Source organism: Pinus tabuliformis, chromosome 7 (assembly GCF_031772625.1).
Source record: "Pinus tabuliformis cultivar Carrire ecotype Pingquan chromosome 7, CPIR1, whole genome shotgun sequence".
In the NCBI taxonomy this organism is placed as follows: Eukaryota; Viridiplantae; Streptophyta; class Pinopsida; order Pinales; family Pinaceae; genus Pinus; species Pinus tabuliformis.
Window position 1 is genome coordinate 2,034,889,485 of NC_142293.1, and position 23,256 is coordinate 2,034,912,740.

The following is a 23,256-nucleotide window of genomic DNA, read 5'->3' on the forward strand; positions in this document are numbered from 1 at the left end:
TGATAAATGTGATAATAATGAATGGAAAGAGGTTAATATAAGTGGATAAGGGAGCAGGACCTCACAACCAAAATTGGGTTTCCCATGAAATACCATCTCTAGAGCCAAATTGTCAGTAAAAGAGATCCTACGGGACTAGAATCCAAGGTTAATACCTAAACTGGGTCTAGGGGAAAAGAGCAAAGACCTAACCTATTTTTTTTGCTGAATTTCCCCATTAATCCATGCCTAAAAGTGTCCATGATAAGCAAACTACAATACTCATTTTCCAAATGGCAAGGCATACCTTTAGGTTTGGGAGGCCCACCTTCAAACATATGATCATGGAAGATGGGTGAGGACCACATGGCTGGTTCATCTGGCGGAGAAATGGCACAATGAGCTAGTTGGTGACTGCAAGAGGTTGTTGGCTATCGGTTGAGGGCTATCTTGGAGAAAAAAATTCTCCTAGGGATATTACCCACAAAATGGTGGGTAACAATCATAATTCCATAATGATCCAAGTTCCCCGTGTTGAAACATTGTTCAAGGTTATTTGACAATTTTTTTCACCTCAAAGCCTCATATTTTTTTGAAATACAATGCATCCATGAAAATTTTGTTGTTTATTTTTCACAAAGTTTTGACTTTTGATACATGAAGTGCCATTTATCAAACAAATTCTTTAAATAGTGACTTGTGACTTGGTCACAACATTATTTTTCAATATTTATTGATTTGGTAGTCTACCAACCAAAGGAGTGACTAAAGTGATAATATTCTATAGAGTTGGGATTTCACTATCATAATGAAGAAAAAACACATATGTTAATTTATAATTTAATTATAGGTCGATGTTATTATGGTTTACCATTAACTTGATATCGGGCCAAGGAAATCATCATATTTCTTAACTAATCGTTGATTTTGATTGAAATTAAGTCAACCTAGAACCATCTTAACCCCGGATCTATCAAGCACTCAGAGGGATCAAGGTGCAAACCTTTTCCTCAAGTTTATCAAACCTCTCCAATTTTGTTTTTATTTTTTAATTTTAATTATTGAGTCGACATTAGAAATTAATAATTTTACTTATTAATTTTAATGCATTGAGAGGTCCTCTCTACCGAGTATGGTAGAGATGTTGTAATGTAATGTCCCATTAAACATTTTGACTAGGTCAAATCACAAAAAAAAAACAAAAAAAAAATTAATAATTATATTTATAATTAATAATTAATACTTAAATTAGCATATATCCATCTTAACTATAGATCTATCAAGCATTGAGAGGGATAAAATCTCTTTTCTATTCATTTTTAATTTCAATTATCGAGACATTAATAATTAATTATTATACTATTAATTTTATTATTATATTTTTATTTTAATTATTGAGTTCACGGTATATAATATTACACTACTTTACACAACATGGCATGCCAAGACATTACAATATCTCTTCTATACACTCGAGAAACCTCTCATCACAAAGATTGTTTATCAATAAATTAAAAGAATAAGATATTTATATAACAAACCATACTTGTTTTCAATATATATATATATATATATATATATGAAGGAAAAATTTAAGGACCGAGAATTATCTTGAAGTTTTAAAACATTGACGAATCTCACTTTTTCCTAATATGCAAACTATAAAATGTTTATTGATATATTTGTAAAATTATTCAAATTTATAATGATTATATATATATTATCTATATAATGTTGGTGATTTTTAATGTAAAATAATTTTATATTGTAAAATTTGGGCGAATCATTTTTAGAAAAAATGGAAATTGGTAAATCTTTTTTTTGGAAAAATCATGGAAAGTTAGCCCACCTACCAATATTAGCCCCTAAAATTTTCCATGATATATATATATATATATATATATATATATATATATATATATATATATATAATATATATATATATATATATATATATATATATATATATATAATATATATATATATATATATATAGATAGATATATATATATATAGATATATATATATACACTTTTACTTTTTTTTTGACCCCATGGAAAAATCCACTTATAATATGGGTGGGGAATAGGCATAAAACCAATAACCAAGATGAGTTCCTCATTCTTTGGCAAGGTATCGAAAAGAAAATCAATAGAATTATGACATTTGGTGATTCAATGATAGTGAGTCGATAAGTATGGGAGGCTAAACATTGTCCTAAATCAACCCGATCTCCCATGGAGTTGAGGATGCTTCTCCAACTTCAACAATTTGAGCATGATGATATCTTCCATGTTTTAAGGAATTTAAATTCCACGACATATTCACTAGAAAACAAAGGAACAAGGATGACTCAAGGGACTATAGATTTGAACAATGAACATCAATCAAACGTCTCATTTCCATGATGTTTTCACATAGCAAAGGTAGAATATTAAATCTCATTAATGAATATTTAATAAAGACGAAAGACAAATATTTTATGGAGCAAGAAAATCACTCGGGAATTAATGTATTAAATGTGAGGGTCTCCAATTTTTGGAAAAAATCATTCTAGTACAAGCCTTAGCCGTATCCCAAGACATACTCTTGTCGATTCAGTAGTAACACTTGGCTTGCAAAATCAACCTCTAATGGCTTGGTGTATCTTGAGTTTAGCGTTGGGCTCCATCTAATTAGTAGGCTCAGAAAGGTGCATTTAATTTGACTCATGTTAGGGCGATTTCCCTTATCCTCCATAACAATTGGTTCTCTCTACAAGGAATTTGAAGTTAATTTCTCTAGATATTTTAGTCTCGTACTTAATGGAGACATAGTAGAATTGCAGAGGTCATGATGGTTTACATAGTTTCGGCATTGGGCTCCCTCGAGATTGCATCCGTCGTGTGTGTGTGTGTATATATATATATATATATATATATATATATATATATATATATATATATATATATATCCTCACTCTAAACTTTGCATAGTTTGGCTCTAGTATCGCAGTTGATCTTCAAGAGAGTGGAGGTTAGGTGAGCCTCATCTCTTCGCTCGATATTACAAAATGTGCTCATAATTAATGAATGAAACACAATCACACAAGATAAGATAAAATACTAACATTCACTTGTATTATCATGAGGTTTGATGGTCTTTTAAAGAGATTACAAATACAAGTTTAAGAACTTGCCTCCCTTGTTGTGAGTTGTGAAATAGGGAAAAACTAAATACCTTATTTATATATTGACTTTCTTGATATAAGTTATCTAGGACTAGATGTTTCTTTACTCATTAGATGTTACCATTATGTTACCATTATGAGCCACCCAGACTCGCTACCGAATTCCTCTAGTTTTAGATGGAAAATGCCCTTGCTTGTCGCCTCCGGGTTTAAGTGTGAAACCATGGCAGAAATGATTTTTGAATGTTGCTTGAGTTGATATAATGTGATGTTGTTGATGAAGTAGCAGGTGCCTACATAGCTTTGGGTGGGACGACACGTCTCCAAATGAACCCGAGTCAAATTTGTTGTGTTTACTCTTGATGAAGTAGGAGGTTCCTACATAGCTTGGGGTGGGAGGGCACTTCTCCAAAGGAATCCAAGTGGGATGCTACGATGCTGAAACTATTAAATGTGAAGAAGACGCCTACTAAAGCGGTGTGGGAGGGAACCTCTCCAAAGGGAAGGTGCTCTGAATGTTAAAACTAGTGGATTCTGGGTGGGGTGTGGAACCAAGCCATAGGAGAGATATACTTGAACTATAAATGTGTTGCAAACTTGTAACAAAAGTGGCCATGGTTGTTGTAGATGTTGTGATGAGGTAGAGAAAAAGAGACTAAAGAACAACTAGTGTCTCGAAAATAGGGAAGATGCTAACAAAAAATTTAAAGCAACAAACCTTGAACAAAAAAAAAAACTTTGAACATAAAATGGAGCATGCATGAAAAGAGAGTGCATTAAATAAACAAGCATTAAAAAAAAAATAGATCAGGCCTCAAGTAGCGACTTGCTCTAATACCAATTGATATGCAATTGAGTGGAGGTGAGGCTTAGAAGTGACTTGCTCTAATACCAATTGATATGCAATTGAGTTGAGGTGAGCATTAGAAAGCCTCATGTGTGAGTTGGATCTTACAAACTCTCCTCATAATTAATGAATCAAAAATAATCACACAAGATAAGATAAAAGACTAACATTCACTTGTATTTTCATGAGGTTTGATGGCCTTTTAAAGAGATTACAAATACATGTTTTAGAACTTGCCTCCTTTGTTGTGAGCTCTCAAATAAGAAAAAACTAAATGCATTATTTAGATATTGCCTTTCTTAATATAAGTTACCTAGGACTAGATTTTTCCATACTCATTAGATGTTACCATTATAAGCTAGGGAGATAAGCTACCCAACAATGGTTAACAAAGTTCGTGGCAAATTGGTGTTGACACACAAAAATTCTGTCATAGCAAATGTCAGCTCCTCTTCCCTTGACTATGAATCTATTAAACATCAATGCAATTTTGGATAAGGTCCTCGAGGCAATAGAAATCATGCAACTCTCCCTTATGTAGCAACAAAAAGGTGACAAAAAGGCTCACAATTATATCCAATTGTTAGTCAAAGGACTAAGGTCACATCCCGAGACGGAGAATATGTTTTTGCTGGGCTACAACTAGTTCCAATGGATGCCAAAATATGGAGAAAACCGAGTCACGAAAAGAGGAAAGTTGGTTCAAGCTCCAAACCAACTAAAAGAATTCAGAAGATGCCTCTTGGTGACAAGTTTTTAGATAGTTCTCACTGAAATTCTAGTTTTTAATGTTGTGCAAATTTACTTGGTATTTAGGGATCTATTCCAAGATATACAATAAGCATATAAAAAAAAGGCATAAACATAAGTTACATATACAATAGGCTTTAGAGTGTTGGATTATGGTGGAATGTAAAAGTTGTGACCTATAAACACAATTTTGATTTTTAATAGAAATTATATATATATATATATATATATATATATATATATATATATATATATATATATTTAACAATTAATTTAATTTCTTTTTCTATTTTTTTAAATTACTAATTTTAATAACTAAAATTACACTATAAATTACTAATTTTAAATTACTAATTTTAGGAATCCATGAACTATGCGTCTCGACGTCATTTTAAACTCCCGACTGCGCTCAGACTTCAAACATTACCCTGTCATTTTTTACTTCAAACATTTAAATATAATTTTTATAATATTATCAGAATTATAAAGTTTAATATTCTCAATCCCGGTCGGAACTCATTTTAAAAAACATTGATTCCGTTCTTCTATATTGGCTACCAGAATGATTCCAGTTCGGTTCCCATAAATGAACCAGAGCCTCTCTCGTGGTGTTTATTTATTTTAAAACATAGAAATAGAGAAAAAGGGTCGCTGAATAACAGGTTGGTATTCATGGAGAAACGCTCGGCCTCTAAATTCACATTCACGCTCGGCATCATCTGGTATTCTATGGTTCGTTGACTTTTTTTTCAAAGAAATCACTGAATTTTTTAGGTTAAGCTTCGAACTCTATTCCTTCAAAGGCAGATTTAAAAATAATAGAAACTATTACAAAATGCTGCATATTCACACTTCCAAGCAACATACAGAAAGATGGGGAATTAAGCTGAGTAAATTTTATTGAAGATTTAGAGAATATTTGAATTTAATTTAATTATAGATTTAAAAAATATTAATAAAAGAGATAAAAGTGATTTGCAAGAGGTTTTGTAAGTTTTTTTAACTATCTACTATGGCTAATAGTCAAGACAAGATGAACCACACTGGATGGTTCAAAAAGTAAGAATCTAAATTCTGAAAATACAAGATGAATATAAATCACAAAATCCAAAAGATACAAGTGAGGTAAAATTTTTACCTTCCCGTAATCACAGTTAATGCCTACAAAACCATGTAAATTTACACGGTGAATATGATATCCTATCATCCTGTAGACTAATGATATGGGCGTTTTGCAGATGCTTTTGATCCTCTAGACCCAAATGGAAACATTACCATCAAATGGGACATCATCTCTTGTGAGTAATCCTATGTTAAATTTGTAATTTTAAAACAGCGCGGCAGTTTTGGAAAACCGCCCCGTCTTCCCCGCACCGCCATTTGCAAATGGTTGTTTCCGTATGAAGGGTGCCGCCGCAATCAAGCTCCGCCACGCGTCTCTTGTACGACGCCCAAAACCGCTTTCCCCGGACGGTAAAGGTCGTTTGGTTTGCTGGAGGTTGGCGTGTGAACCACGTAGGATCGGCTCAGCGATTTGATCGCGTGATCTCCGCCATCAATTTCCCGAAGGTGCTGTCCGCCCGCGACACATCAAATTTTGTCGTTTTCTTCATTGAACGCCGTGGAGGAAACGTTGTGGTCTTTAATGTTTGTCGTAGTTTTTTGGTGGCGGCCTTTAATATTGTGATGGGCATACATCCCATACATTTAATATGGTTATGGACACGTTTTGATATAAGTTTTTTTTTATATGTTTTATATTTTTTTATACACGTTGTCATATGTTAAAATATAGTCTACGTGCGAGAGTTTTTTTTAATGTGTAGTTTCTTTTGTATTGTGTGTGGTGGCTACGCACGAAAGTGCGATTATCTTTTGTAAATGCACAGCAGTGCGTTATAGAATTTGGAATGTAATGCTTTGATTTAGCTATTGAAGAACAGAGAGCTGTTTTTGTAATATCCACAGTAGTGGAAAATCTGTGAGAGAAGCAGAATTTTTTTTGTGATTCCCTCTTTGAACAGAGGAAGAAATATGTAACAGAATGTTTGTTTTAATTAATAGAAATGCTTTGTGACTGTGTTGTCTTCTGAGTCAATTTGTTTTAAAAGCTTCCCTGTGTAAAGATCCTGGACAGAGGAAACAGAGCATTGTCTCTGTGGTGGTTAGTTTGTTGGTTTTTGGTATTTTCTCCATTTAAAAATACCCAACAGTGGTATCAGAGCAAGGCTCAGGCTCTTTAAAGAAGTTAAAGAAGCTGAAGGGAGAAGGTTGTTGCTGCAGCAAAACTTCTCAGGCAGACAGAAGACTCAGACAGCGAAGGATTTAGGTATTCCCCAAAAGCATTTCTCTTGTTATTGCTGAAGACAGTCAGTTTTAAAAAAAAAAAAATCACAGTCAAGGATTTAAAACCATAGTTCAACATGCAAGGAATGGCAAGCACAAGCATGGGTATGTTCAACACCCAGCTCCCACACTTTAATGGGAAGAACTATGACTACTGGTCTATAACCATGAGAGCTTTGTTCATTTCTCAAGATATATGGGAACTAGTAGAATGTGGGTTTGAGGAACCAGCAGATGAAACTGAGTTCAATGCATTAACTCAGGGAGAGAAGGATCAGCTGAAGCTCAATAGGAAGAAGGATGCAAAGGCCATTGTCTTGTTGTATCAAGCAGTGGACCAGAGTATATTCCCAAGGATAGCAGCAGCTACAACATCACATGAAGCATGAAAAACTCTCAAGACAGCCTATCAAGGCATGGAGAGAGTGAAGACAGCAAAATTGCAAATGCTGAGAAAGGATTTTGAAAACTTGAACATGAAGGAGTCAGACAACATTGAATCATTCTTCACTCATGTGATTGGTGTAATCACACAAATGAGAACTCATGGAGAAACAATTGAAGATAGAAGAATAGTGGAGAAAATATTGAGGGTCTTACCCTCAAGGTTCGATGCCATAGTCACCACCATTGAAGAGACAAAGGATCTCTCAAACTATTCAGTTGATGAGCTACATGCATCACTGATAACTCATGAGCAGAGGTTGAGTAGGAATGAAAAATCATCCCTTGAGCAAGCCTTTAAGACCCAGATGTCCTTTGGAAGAGGAAAGGGTCAAGGAAGAGGAAACCGAAGAGGAAGAGGCAGAAGCCAGAACAGAGGTGGAAGGAACAGCCCATCAAATGCACAAGGAAGAGGCAGCAATCCAAATCAAAACCAAGGTCAAGGCAGCAGCCAACAAAGAGAACAGTATCATGCTCAAGGACAAAGGTATGATAAATCTAATGTTCAATGCTATTATTGCAAAAAGTATGGACATTATGCTAGTGATTGTAGAAAGAAACAGCATGATATGAACAGCAGACAAAATGCAAATGTTACAAGAGAAAACAACGGTCAAGAAAATGTCCTATTAGCTTGTAACATGGCTGAAACACATAGTGAGGACATATGGTTTTTAGACTCAGGTTGCAGCAACCATATGACAGGGAATATAGCCCTCTTTTCAGCCTTAAATCAGAATTTAAAATCAGAGGTCACACTAGGAACTGATAGTAAAGTGTCTTTTATGGGAAAAGGGGAGGTAAAAATATTTACAAAGCAAGGAGAAAGGAAAACCATAGCAGATGTCTACTATGTCCCCGGAATGAGATGTAACCTATTGAGTGTTGGACAGCTTGTCCAAAAGGGTTACAATGTTTACTTTGTAAATGATGTGTGCACCATCATGGACATACCACCCAGCAAAAGATGCATTGCTGAAGTGAAGATGACAAGGAACAGGATGTTCCCTCTCCGGATCAGGGCAGACATGAAGAACAAAAGGGAAATGGCAGCAGTCACCCAAGAGGCCTTCCAAAGCATGCCAAAGGATGAGAACTGGTTATGGCACTTGAGATTCGGGCATCTAAACTTCGGAGGTCTAAACTTATTGAGCAGAAAAGGAATGGTAAAGGGATTACCATTGATAGAGAAGCCGGACAGCCTTTGTGAAGGTTGTATATTGGGCAAACAACATAGAGAGAGTTTTCCATCAGGGAAAAGATAAGGGCAAAGGCACCCTTAGAGATTATCCACTCAGATTTGTGTGGACCAATGCAAGCTCCATCATTAGCTGGCAGCCTATATTTCTTGACATTCATTGATGATTTTACAAGAAAGACTTGGATATATTTCCTCAAGAACAAAAGTGAAGTCTTTGAGAAATTCCAAAACTTCAAAGCACTTGTGGAGAACCAAAGCGGGCTGCACATAAAAGTATTGAGCACTGATAGAGGAGGTGAGTATATCTCAAATGAATTCCTAAAGTTTTGTAGAGAAAATGGAATACATAAACAGTTCACAACTTGGTACACCCCACAGCAAAATGGAGTTGCTGAAAGGAAGAACAGGACCATCATGGAGATGGCAAGGAGCATGTTGAAGGCAAAGCATTTGCCAAATGAGTATTGGGCTGAAGCTGTACATTGTGCAGTTTATATTTTGAACAGGTGTCCTACAAAAGCAGTCATGAACAAAGTTCCAGAAGAGGCATGGAGTGGGAGAAAGCAAGGAATCACCCACATGAGAGTTTTTGGGTGTGTGGCCTATGCACACATACCAGATCAGCTAAGGAGAAAGTTGGACAGTAAAGGGGAGAAATGTATCTTCATTGGATACAGTGATGAATCCAAAGCCTACAGGCTATACATTCCATCTACCAAGAAGTTCTTTGTCAGCAGGGATGTTCAATTCATTGAAGAGGAAGCTTGGGATGGAAGCATAGAGAAAACAGTGAATGTTAAAAACTGTTTGTCTCATGATGAAGATGAAGAGGAGGTGGCTGAAATTCATCCCCAAACAGCAACGCCAACACAAGGACAGCAAGGGACACCATTGAGGATCAATGAGAGTGCTTCTCCAAGCACACCACAAGGAGGAAATTCAAGTGCATCTTCAAGCACTTGCACACCAAGTGAACGAGGTAAGAAGTTTAGAAATCTAAGTGACATTTATGATGAAGGAATGAATTCCTTGTTTGCATTGTATTGTCATGTTGATGATCCTATTCATTTCGAAGAAGCAATTAAAGATAGGAAATGGATAGAAGCTATGGATGAGGAGATGAATGCCATAGAGAGAAACAAAACATAGGATTTGGTTGAGCTACCAAAAGGCAAAGAAGTCATTGGTGTGAAATGGGTCTACAAGACCAAGAGCAATGCTGAAGGCAAGATTGAAAGGCATAAAGCAAGGCTGGTTGTCAAAGGCTACAAGCAGCAGTATGGAAGAGACTATGAGGAGACTTTCGCCCCGGTTGCAAGAATGGAAACCGTGAGAGCAGTGCTGTCCATAGCAGCTCAAAACAAATGGAAAGTCTACCAAATGGATGTGAAATCAGCATTCCTAAATGGAGTGTTAATGGAAGAGGTTTATGTTGAACAGCCTCTCGGATATGAGAAGAAAGGAGAAGAGCACAAAGTGTGCAAATTGAAGAAGGCTCTTTATGGGCTGAAGCAAGCGCCAAAAGCATTGTACAGCAGGATAGATTCATATCTATTGGAGAATGAATTTGACAAATGTGAAGGAGAACCCACAGTCTACATCAAGGAAAAGGATGGTAAAATTTTAATTGTTGTCTTGTATGTAGATGATGTTATTTTCACTGGAAATGATATTTATCTTATTTAGAATTTTAAATCAGTCATGAAGGATGAATTTGAAATGACTGACATGGGTTTGTTGAGATACTTCTTAGGCATAGAAGTAGAGAAAAATGAAAAAGGAATTTTTATATCTCAAGCAAGATATGTAAATCAAGTTTTGGGCAGATTTAACATGCAAGAATGCAAGGCAGCCATCACTCCCACAGTGATGGGATTAAAGCTCAGCAGAGAGGACAGCAGCAAGGATTTTGATCCTAGTTTGTATAAAAGCATTGTGGGCAGCCTTATGTATTTAACAGCAACTAGGCCTGATTTAATGTATGCTGTTAGTTTAATTTCCAGGTTCATGGAGAGACCGAAGGAGGCACATTGGCAGGTAGCAAAGAGAATTTTGAGGTATGTCAAAGGTACCAAAATGTTTGGAATTCTATATCATGCCTCAGAACATTCAGATTTGGTTGGGTACACAGATAGCGATTGGGCTGGAAGTGTAGATGATCGGAAGAGCACTTCCGGTTATGTTTTTAATATGGGTTCAGGAGCCATCTCATGGGATTCTAAGAAGCAATCCATTGTAGCATTATCTACAGCAGAGGAAGAATATGTGGCAGCGATAGCAGCAGCATGTCAGGTAGTATGGATGAGAAGGATGTTGAGAAGCTTAGGCCAAGAGCAGGCAAAAGCGACAGTGGTCTTTTGTGACAATAGCTCAGCTATTGCCTTGTCAAAGAATTCAGTGTTTCATAAGAGAACGAAACACATTGATACAAGGTTTCACTACATCAGAGAATTAGTGAACAATGGAGAAATCGTCCTAGAACATTGCAGGACTCAAGAACAGGTTGCAGACATCTTGACAAAGCCACTGGTTCAGAAGAGTTTCGAATTTTTGAGAAAATGCTTGGGAATGACCGAACGTGCGGCTGTTAAAATTAAAGGGGAGTGTTAAATTTGTAATTTTAAAACAGCGCGGTAGTTTTGGAAAACCGCCCGGTCTTCCCCGCACCGCCATTTGCAAATGGCTGTTTCCGTATGAAGGGTGCCGCCGCAATCAAGCTCCACCACGCGTCTCTTGTACGACGCCCAAAACCGCTTTCCCTGGACGGTAAAGGTCGTTTGGTTTGCTGGAGGTTGGCATGCGAACCACGTAGGATCGGCTCAGCGATTTGATCGCGTGATCTCCGCCGCCAATTTTCCGAAGGTGTTGTCCGCCCGCGACACATCAAATTTTTTCGTTTTCTTCGTTGACCGTCGTGGAGGAAACGTTGTGGTCTTTAATGTTTGTCGTAGTTTTTTGGTGGCGGCCTTTAATATTGTGATGGGCATACGTCCCATACATTTAATATGGTTATGGGCACGTTTTGATATAAGTTTTTTTTTATATGTTTTGTATTTTTTTATACACGTTGTCATATGTTAAAATATAGTCTACGTGCGACAGTTTTTTTTAATGTGTAGTTTCTTTTGTATTGTGTGTGGTGGCTACGCACGAAAGTGCGATTATCTTTTGTAAATGCAAAGCAGTGCGTTATAGAATTTGGAATGTAATGCTTTGATTTAGCTATTGAAGAACAGAGAGCTGTTTTTGTAATATCCACAGCAGTGGAAGATCTGTGAGAGAAGCAGATTTTTTTTTGTGATTCCCTCTTTGAATAGAGGAAGAAATATGTAACAGAATGTTTGTTTTAATTAATAGAAATGCTTTGTGACTGTGTTGTCTTCTGAGTCAATTTGTTTTAAAAGCTTCCCTGAGTAAAGATCCTGGACAGAGGAAACAGAGCATTGTCTCTGTGGTGGTTAGTTTGTTGGTTTTTGGTATTTTCTCCATTTAAAAATACCCAACATCCTACCTGTATTAAAATGGATATTACATATGCTTTATTGTAATCAAACATATTGATATGGTGGTGTTTATGGGGGATTTTGATGATATGTAGGCAGCGGTAAGTTTGTCGAATAATCAGCAGTACAGACATATACAGAGTCTCGGGTGACAGTTGGGCTGGACATGGGCAGAGAAAGAAATAATATGGTCGATGATTGGTGCAGAGGCCACTGAGAAAGGCAATTGCGCTGGTTATCAGGGCACCGTTCCCTTCTGTTGCATGAAGAGTCCTACTATTGAAGGGCAGCCTTGCAACTGACCGTTGGCAGCGGTGGGACGAGTGCTGCAACTGTTCGCTTGCCCTAGAATTTCACTCTCACTACACCTAGCCCTGGATATACTTGTGGTCCTGCCAAGGTCGTAAACCCAGCAAGTTTATCAGTCAAACTGGGCACCATTTTAAGTAGGCACATTCATCTTTAACATTTTGATGGCTGATTTTAAAAATATTTAAATTTAATCGATATATTTTTTTCTCTAGTAGATTTTGCTAATATTTCAGTTTAACAGATAGAAATGAGATAAATATTTGAAATAGTTTATATGTATCAAATTTCAAAATATTTCTGAAATCTACAATCAAATTAAATTCAATTGATTTATACGGCCAATGCCATTGTTCATGACATACCATTTTCTGTGCATTTGCATTAATATGATTATTGGGTTTAATTTGTTGCAGTGACCTGGAAACTGACCTGCACATATTCACAATTTATAGCTCATCATGCTCCTACCTGTTGTGTAGCCTTGTCATCTTTCTATAGCGACACTGTTGGCCCCTGTTCAGCGTGTTCCTGTGCCTGCCAGAACAGTATCAGTCAGCCGGGCAATTGTATTAAGTATGCCAATTCTACCAAACTTTTACTGAGTGCTTTTCGTTTTCAATTTTATGGGCAGGACATAGAGATCATAGAATTTTTTTGTGTGTTTCAGGGGAGATTCTCCATATCTCAAGACATAGTTGGAAATAATTAATTCCTACTTGTCTATGGTTTTACTTTTATATTTGAGGAGTCTTTTCCTATGTAATAGGAATTTAGTTCTCCTAGTTTAGTGTGTTGTTGAGAGAATCTCTCAACCACACTACTGTACGTCTAAGATAGCATTCCTATGTTGAAACTATTGATTGTATAAATATGTGTGTAAACAATTAATAGAATACATTATTGAGTGACTGTATTTTATCTTGGTATCCGAGCCTGTGAGGGCCTGGACCCTCCTGGGCTTGGCCCCTCCTGGGCTGAGGGAAAATAATTGAGTGTATAATTTCATTACTTGTTTGTCCATCGAAAGTTGTGTGGGTAATGAGCGATCTGCCAGAAAGGTGTTGATCTTGATTCGTACGCTGCTGGTGCGTCTGCCGGTAGAAGGAGCTGTGTTACGAGAGCAGTGAGAAAATTGTTGATTATATAGACGATCTGGACAGAGAAGACAAGGGTTATGTGCCTCCGTTTTCATGGCGGAAGCTGTGGCTGTTTGCGGGGCCTGGATTTCTCATGAGCATTGCGTTTCTTGATCCAGGGATCTCGAGGGGGATTTGCAGGCAGGGGTGGTTGCAGGGTACTCCTTGCTATGGCTTCTGATGTGGGCGACGGGAATGGGTTTGATAATCCAGCTGCTCGCGGTGAGAGTGGGCGTCGCAATGGGATGCCATCTTGTGGAGCTTATCAGCCTCCGTCGTATCTGATATGAGAGATTTGGAAGCCTGCGAAATCGATTCCGGCGCGGGGGGGTGGTTTTATGACCCCAGATTCTGATTTTTTATGTTATACCCAGCGGCGAATTGACTACTGCTTCTGATCCCGAAGCCGATGATACGGTGGTTTTGAAGATTGCCATGATGGGTGACAGCGGGACAGGGAAAACGAGCTTCATGGAGCTTTGCAGGGAGGAGTACCCACTGTGGTGGAGGCTCATTATGGATCTGCAAACAACAATAGTGTCAAGTCAACGGAGAGAGAAGTCTCCTCAGCACGGAATTGACCGGAGAACAAATTTATTTGCCTATGTAAAATCAGGCGTTCTTTTGGTGATGAATCAAGATGCTACGTAGACCTCGCTGGTTGATTTTAGCTTTACAAGCTGCTGTTCGGTTTGTCTTTGTAGCTTTGATGGGTTATCAGCATACATTTGTTAGGAAAGATAATCTGAATAAATGATGTTCCACCCAATTTCATGATCAAATTAAAGATTTAGGCCAAGTGGAGTGCATCTTATTATCATTATGATGATGTATGGAGCCTATGCAGCAACCCGTAGTGTAGCTGTTTCAAGGATATTCTCTTACACGTACTATTGTTGAAGTTGTTCAGATGTGTCACAAAAACGGCGCGAGCGATTTTCTGAAATAGTGGGTAGTCCATATTACATGGCACCAGAAGTCTTGAAGCGGAACTATGGACCAGAGGTTGATGTGTGGAATCCAGGGGTCATTCTGTTATGCCGCTATCTCTGAGGACAATGGTTTTGTGCCCACTATGGAGCCAGAGGTTCTTCTGGATGGAGACTATTCTTGAAGTGGCTGAGAATGTGTGGACGCAGTTTTTTCTTGGGAAGTGCTATGGACGCTGAAATGGGGATGGTCAGCGTGATAATGGGCGAGCCATATCATTCGGTCGGTTCTAGGCTGATACATCTTCGGTTCATGTTTTGTAAACAAAAATGTGTTATTTGGTAGAATATTTGTGTTTGTCAATCGTCAAAAGATTTAAAGACTCAGATTCAAGCCACGGAGGTTTTCCTGGTTACAATGGGTGTTTAGGGCAGTGTCTCAGGTGAGACATTGAAAATGGGCGAGATCTCTAGTGTCTGTGTTTCTGAACCATCTGTTTGAAGCATTGTGCAAGCAAAACTAGTGTGTGTAGAGCAGATTTGTAATTGGCTTCTCGAAGCTCATTGAAAATGCCAAAGACCCGCTAGTTGGAGCTATTCAGCGACTCTTTCCACATAGTTGCAAAGGATTTTGAGCATCTGACTTGTTTTGAGGGTTGAAGCAGAGAAGGAGCGACGCCCTCTAGCCCGTGCGTGCGAGATAGGCGTTGTGAGCATGCGAAGGGTTTGCAGGTTCGAATCTCGGGAAAGAAAAATGTTCCCCAGAAGGGGAGCCGGTGGCTACTCAGATGGATACAATGAGGGATCGTATAAGAGGCAGCGATTGCAGTCGGAATACCCACCGCATTCTCCTTACGGCGGTTACTTGCAGGGACAACGATATGGGAGCACCGGGCGCGGAACGGGCGGCCCCTTCCCGGTGGTGCGCCTCCGCGGGCTCCCGTTTAACTGCGGGGAAATCGACATAAGCGACTTCTTTGTCGGGCTCGACATCGTAGATATTCTGTTTGTGAAGAAACAGGGCCGCTTCTCTGGCGACGCCTTCGTGGTCTTCGGCCTGCCCTTACAGGCCGACCTCGCGCTACGGAAAGACCGGCAGAACATAGGGCACCGCTACGTTGAGGTATTCCGTGCCCAGAAATTGGACTACTACAGGGCTGTTGCTGAAGAAGTCAGTTCCGAGGACCACGGCAACCGTCGTCGAGAACAGAGCAGCGGTGCTTCGCTTAAGGGTAATAATAATGACAACTCTCAGCACCAGGAGGATCTGAATAATGATAAAGATGATGTTGAGCACACAGGTGTATTGAAGCTGAGGGGCCTCCCATTTTCTGCCTCAAAGAAAGACATTATTGATTTCTTCGGCGATTATAATGTTTCTGAGGAGAGTGTTCATATTGTGTATCGCTCTGATGGGAAGGCAACAGGGGATGCCTTTGTTGAGTTTGAAAGCGCAGAGGATTCCAAAGCCGCCATGAGCAAAGACAGGATGAAGATTGGGAGCAGGTATGTGGAGTTGTTTGTCTCTTCGATGCAAGGGTGTTTGGGATTGCAGTGAGCTGAATCCTAACACAGATCCGAGGATGACAGAATGAAACAACTTATGTGTGTCTGCGATTCGGAGAGTGAGATCCGAGCAGATGACAGCAGATCGGTCGAACCGGTGGACTGGTTATGTTGGCAGAGGATTGGTTGTGAAGTGGCAGCCCAGCATGGAGAAGATTGTTGGGTCCAAGAACACTCCAGGATTGGAGGAGATCGGGCCGGTGGTGTGTGCCGAGCAGGCAGCCAATTGCAGATCACTGGTTATGATTCATGATATTTCTGGACTCTAATAGTTGCTGTTATGATTGGGAAATAATCATCTTTGGGTAAAGATAGAGAAATTTGATATTTTGTCAACCTAAAGTTTATTTTTTATATCTTGGAATTATGCATAATATTATTGAGCCTTATTAAGCCTAGCTAACTCAATGTAGGTAAAGTTGTTTTGTTAGAATTCATGACTCTAACAAATGACAAGATAAGCATGGAGTTCCAAGAATTTATTTGACAATGATGCCCAAGATGTGAACAGTGAACAGATGAGATAAAGGAGCAGCAACAACGGTTATGGTGGACAGCAAAGTAGATTTGTTTGAGTTAGTGTGGAATAGACTCCCTAGCATGTTGTAATAATCATTGTATGTACCCAGAAACTCCAAATGTTGAAGTATGGAATGTAAGCCTTGTAAAGGCATTTGAAAGTTCGTGGTGATCTTAAAACCACTTTGTAATGGTTTATGGTCAGCGTGAAACCATCTTTTGTCACTGAAAGTGAGGGTTGGTGGTGAGCCTGAAACCATCTTTTGTCACTAAATGTGAGGGTTGGTGGTGAGCCAGAAACCATCTATATAGTCTTTGTGACTGAAGTGCCTTTGTGGCCAGCTTGCCTTTGTGGCTGAATGGTTGGTGGTGAGCCAGAAACCATCTATATAGTCTTTGTGACTGAAGTGCCTTTGTGGCTGAATCGCCTATGTGGCTTGAGGTGCCTTTGTGGCTAGCATCGTGGATGTCAATATGTTGTTTGACAAGCTCGCCTTCGTGGCTGTGTTGAGCTTTGGTTGAGTTGAGTCAGCGTGCCTTTGTGGCAGTGTGTACACGGGAGCTTTGTGCTCGTAGGAGCAGGTGGACTGCAGAACACCTGGCTCGAACTCAGATGATTTGTTTTCTGAGTAGAAGGGGATTGGCATTTTTCGCGCTAACAACAATGCCAGGAAGGCAAACTGGCGCGTCTGTTAGGCCAATAATCGTGCCAATGGGTGCGGGTTTTTCGTTCAGGATCACGCCAATTCACCTTCAAGGGGATCCGTGGGATCGGAGAAGTTGTGGATCTATCCGAGGGCGGCAGATTGTGTTTTTGGAGGTTTTGTACATGCAATTTTCATAGTGGTGGATTTGACTATCATGACAAGTAGTCATTAAGGGGGGGAGTTGGAAATAATTAATTCCTACTTGTCTATGGTTGTACTTTTCTATTTGAGGAGTCTTTTCCTATGTAATAGGAATTTAGTTTCTCTAGTTTAGTGTGTTGTTGAGAGAATCTCTCAACCACACTACTGTACGTCTAAGATAGCATTCCTATCTTGAGACTATTGATTGTATAAATATGTATGTAAACAATTAATAGAATACATTATTGAGTGACTGTATTTTATCTGACACCGGTATAGACACACCTCAGAACAACAAAACTCTTTTACAGTGCACAACTCACATGTGCCCAATTCAAATACATTGGCACGTCAAGGAGAACTATAAATTGTACTGGAAGGTGAAAGTCACTGTTACAAATTTTAATTACAGAATGAATTACAGTAACTGGAACATTATTATTAGGCATCCAAATTTTGACAATTTGACTGGAGTTTTCAGTTTCAAATACAAGCCACTGATTCCATATGGGTCTCTGTCTCTGAGTAAGTAACCCATTGCCACTACAGCTTTATCCTTTTCTTTCTGCTTCTAAATGACAACTATCAATTTTGCACTGAAATTCCCAAGTCATTTTTTTATGCCTGTGCTGATGCTTTTGCAGATGATACTGCATTATTTTGGGGACTCAAATATATCAACGATTTGCTCATGGAAAATGGACCAACGGGGAGTGTCCAGACTGAAATGCTCCTCCGGAAGAATTCTCAGACATTCACTTTCAAACAGGGATGGGCATTTCCTCGGATGGTGTACTTCAACGGTGATCATTGTATAATGCCACCACCAGATACATATCCTACACTGCCTAACAGTGTCCCTGTCCTGCAGAGGGAAGCGTCGTTAAGTTCAATTTTGGTTGTAGTTGTGGTTGTTACAGTAGCTTTGGCTTCCATATCGGTGCTGGTGTTTGCACCGAACCTAGTTAGAGGTTATAGAGGCCAGTACAGGTCAGATGTTGCTACCAATTTGCATTACACAATTGTATAAAAAAACTAAATAATTACACTAAGTAAATAAGTGTAATATGTAGCTTGGCCGCTTATTACTTGTTTTTATTGTAAAAAATAATTGATAGTAGAAGTTATTGGGAGGAGAAAATCAATTTTTATACTGATATTATGCATAGAATTATTATGGTAAATGAAGTTGTTTCATAAATAAAATGTTAAAATCTGTAGATTAAAAATAAATTAAATTAAAGTAGAAATGAAAGACATAAAAATATGATATGAGAAATATGGTGTGATTTCCATTATTGAACATCTACATTGAAATAAGGGTGGAAGAACATAGATATGGTATCTTTTATATTTCACATTTTATAAGTATTCAATTTCATTGTGAGTGTAAGTTTTTTCACATTACAATTAATTTAGTTTAGGTAGTTGGAAAAAATCCAAGTCTATATTCATAATATAAGATTCAAATCATAAATATATTAGTATTTTTTTAAAATAAAAATGAATAAATCTTTTCTTAAATAAAAACAACAATTTTTTGACAAATATATAATTAAAGAAATGAAGTTAGGTATGATTCTTAGTATATTTTCTCTTTTATATGTTTTTAATGTTTGTAAAAATTGAACTTTAAACTAATATTTTTAATTGATTTAAAAAAAAAAGATTGAATAACTTTTTGGCTAATACATACTTACATTAAAAAATCATTAATTGATTGTTAGTATATATTCTCTTTTATATGTTATTATTCTCTTTTATATGTTATTAGTATTCCTAAAAACTTAACTTTCAACTAATATTTTTAATATTATTTGATTGTCAGTATATATTCTCTTTTATATGTTATTAGTATTCCTAAAAACTTAACTTTCTGCTAATATTTTTAATTCATTATTAAACTTTTCAGCTAATATTTTTAATTCATTAAAAATTTATTACATCTTCAAATTTGTGTTTTAATATTTTTTAAAATTAAATAATTATGAAATATTTCAAATATTTCTTACTTCTTTCAAATTGCATTAATTAAGCCTTAAAAGTTTCCTCTCAAAACAAGTCGAGAACTCCCCCAGTTTCCAATCAACACTCTTTTGCACCTTCACAACCAATGTTAGAAGATTGAAAGTTCTTCCACCTTCGCAATAGTCATTTTTGATCCTATGGAAAACACAACATAATTTCAATTTATATATAACCTAACTTATATAATTTTCTTTTGGATGGCAGAGATTTAAAGAGAAAAGGGGTTACACCTACATTTTAACAGGTAAAACATGAAAAGGTTAGGCTTACATTTTAACAGGTAAAACATGAAAAAGTTGAAAGATTTTAGCTCTACTGATTTGACTAACAATTTGTATCTATAGCATATTTATGAAAAGTTATAAATGTAATGACAATTAATCTTTTGAAATTATCAATTCATTATAGTTAATTTTTTTTTTTAATGAAAAACTAAAAGAAAAAGGTGAAACTGGAAAATATCACCATGGAAAATACAGCCATTAAGAATCTTACTTACCTAAGAAATGTAAGAGATGGCATGCAACATGGCTTTCAATTCTGCCAGCTTCCATGTCTTTCAAATGAAATAGCTTCCATGTCTTTCAAATGAAATAGAGTCCTTCTCAGCAGAATCCGAATCCAATTTCCGTGAGTGTTTAGTGTAACTTTTATCACACAACGCATTCCTTTCTCATCGAGTTACAAATTTTTCGGAGAGATGAATTATTAAACACTATCCCGATTGCCTAGACGCATACCATACTTTTCTGGTGTTCTTTACTTTTTTTTCATATTTTAAAAATAATTTTTCATTTTATCGATAAAATAATTGGTCTAATTTCATCATGTAACTTTGGTTTTGGTATTTTTCCTTTTTAATTTATTTTTTTTAAATTTATTGTATGTTACAAGCTCAATATACACCAGGTTTGAAGCCAGTCATCAAGCCAACGCCAAAACTAGAGTGTCTTCATGTAGATTTTTAAGAGACCATATCATTTTGTGAATCTTTTCTTTATAAGATAATCTTTTTAATATTTTCATTCTTTTATTTTTAAAATTGGATGTATTAATATATTGTACAAATCATATATCATATATATTTTCATGGATTAAAGTGTGTTTTTTCTTATCTTTATATATTTTTAGTCTTTGTCAAAGACACTATCGAGACTATTGTAATAGAATGATGATGTTAAAACATTAATTTACCTATTTACCTGTTTTCTATTACTCTCAATTACTTATAACAAAAGCTTTTAGGCCCATATGGTTTTGGGGTCTTATTCTGCTCTTTCGGAGGTGGAGAGGCCAAAAGCATATATTATGTGTCCTTATTTGAGAAATATGTTTCACTAATGTAAACTAATGCTAGAATTAGTTTAACACTTTAACATATATTAAATGTTATGAAATGTTATAATGCTAAGCTAAAGTACTTTTCGAGGTGGTACACCACGTGGTGCATGTTGCGGTGCGAGCTCCTGCATGTTGTTGTGGTCTCTATTCTTTCCGGTGTTTGTTGAGGGTTGGAAGCTTCACCCTCATTAGTGAGAGTCCTTAAACTCGCCCCCATAAAATTCATCGAATTCATCTGTCCTTGAATAGCAGTCATCATGGGTGTTAGTTGGCTAAACTGTGAATTTCTATCTTGCATGAACTAGTTAACATGAGCTGTCAGATTCTCTTCCTCAACTTGGTGTTCGGCCTTAGTGGCATAGACCGAAATGAGGATGTTGTGTAAATCGTTTCTGTCTCGCTCTCTTCCCCTATAAACCATCACCAACATTTGAGTGAGTTCCAGAGACAGTAGCAGGACTAGCACGATCTAAGGCAACAAAAGCAAAGGTTACAACATAGCTAGGATATTGGTAACATGAAAGCAACTAATGGAAACCAAAAAGAAAAATGATAGAATATTGACTAGAGCAGCTTACCTCTACATATCAGTTATCATCCATGCTTAGTGAGCATAGTCGGGTGATGCATGAAGGAGGAGTTCAACAATGCAATAACAAGTCGCGTCCACCATGCCTCGAAGTTGATGGATCTGAATATGAAGATGATGGTTTTCTCACATCACGCAAAGCATCCTATCATTCGTGAACAATAAAGTTTGATTGCAAGTCGCCATTTCCACCCAAGGTTTACAAATTTCTACAATTATCGACATATTCCAGCACCTAACAACTGTCACAACGGGAGACTAGACAAGATCTAGCAGATTACAACACCTAACAACTTCTCAAGAGCTTCAAAACATGATACCCTCCGAGAGGCTTATCTTAATGCTTCGTTGACGCTACGCTTAAGGTTTTGTTAGCTATAACGAAAAGCTTATATCATATGCTTCTGTGTAATTAGAAATAAAATCTCTCTCATATAATAAGAGCAAGAATTCTAATTAGAAAATTGAATCTAGTGTTATTACGTATATAATTCATGACCGATAGTTACTTCTTTCAAAGAATGAAAGGGCACATTTAATTGTCAATCAAATATCGTCCAATTCCCATCGAATGATAATGAATGATCGACACTTACATATATAAGGAATGACCCAAAGTATGATCTCCATTTCCGTGAAGCCTCAACAAACCAATGAACCAACGTTTAAACACATAGAATACAGATTCAACAAGTCAATCAACGCAGATATCCGTACATTCAATCGCAGGTATTCACACTCAAATGAATTCACCATTTAACGCAAACACAAAGACTTTGTATCGGTTATATTGTGGTTATAGGAGAATACCTAAATAGAAATTGGGATATATGTTCAACTTTCTATGCTAGTTATGATGCAGAATAAGCCAAATGATCTTATCAAGAGATTCAACCAAGTTATTGAAATGCAACAAACTACTGACTAGTTGATCCAGGTGGATCTTTAGAAAATACTAATGGCATGGTAAGAAGGCTCAAAACTCAAACTCGCAAAATTTGGATAAACTTAGCATCAGATCGAAATGCTCATCATCCTAATTCCTACGGTGTGAACGACACTCAAATCTAAATTCATATGAAGAAGTTAGAGCAAGTCAAAGATGAGGTTTGACTTGAGCAGGCGGCAGGAGAAGGCGACGTGGCAAGACTCTTCAGCAAATGGGGAAGCGCCAAGTGGTAGGTTGCCATTGGACCCGCATATTGCATATCACAAAAGTCAAAGGTCGTGGCTTAAGGAAAATAGGCCCGAAGGTGACGTTGCAATCAAATCGCAATCGCCCATCGCAAAAGGAGAAGGTGAAAGAATCGGCCCCCGGAGCAAGACGAGTTGCGATGCGATATATCTCAATCGTAGAGTCAGGTTGCAATTTTTGATGTCACAATCGTGATCACAAAATGTTAAGGAATTAGCCCCCGGAACAATTGAGGTTGCGATCCGATGATTCGCAATCGCAGATCGTAGCGGGAGCAGTGTCATAGAGTACCACCCCGCTGATTACAATTTTCTATGGGGCTTCTGGACATGATATTTTATACATTATGTTAATAATCGTGGTGGGTCCACAGAGCATCTGATATATGGGTTTTGGTTTATCCGTTGATTGCGATTTGCGATGGATCTCGGATACGATATTTGTTATATTGCAGTTTATAATTTTCAATGAGTACGCCTTTACTGCCTTATGTTCATTGCTTAATGTAACATGCACACCTCTATCTGATGATTGAAAAAAAGGCTGATTCTTTG

General features: G+C 37.4%; 1 protein-coding gene and 1 pseudogene across 1 annotated transcript; both read left to right on the forward strand.

Moving 5' to 3' along the window:
- Window positions 1-18,579, forward strand: part of LOC149256668 (COBRA-like protein 4) — a 45,574-nt pseudogene extending 26,995 nt beyond the window's left edge.
- On the forward strand, window positions 15,332-16,174 carry LOC149256669 (uncharacterized). Its single transcript, XM_089460931.1, has one exon. The coding sequence runs from the start codon at window positions 15,332-15,334 to the stop codon at window positions 16,172-16,174; it is 843 nt and encodes a 280-aa protein (XP_089317057.1).
- Window positions 18,580-23,256: the final 4,677 nt, after the last annotated feature.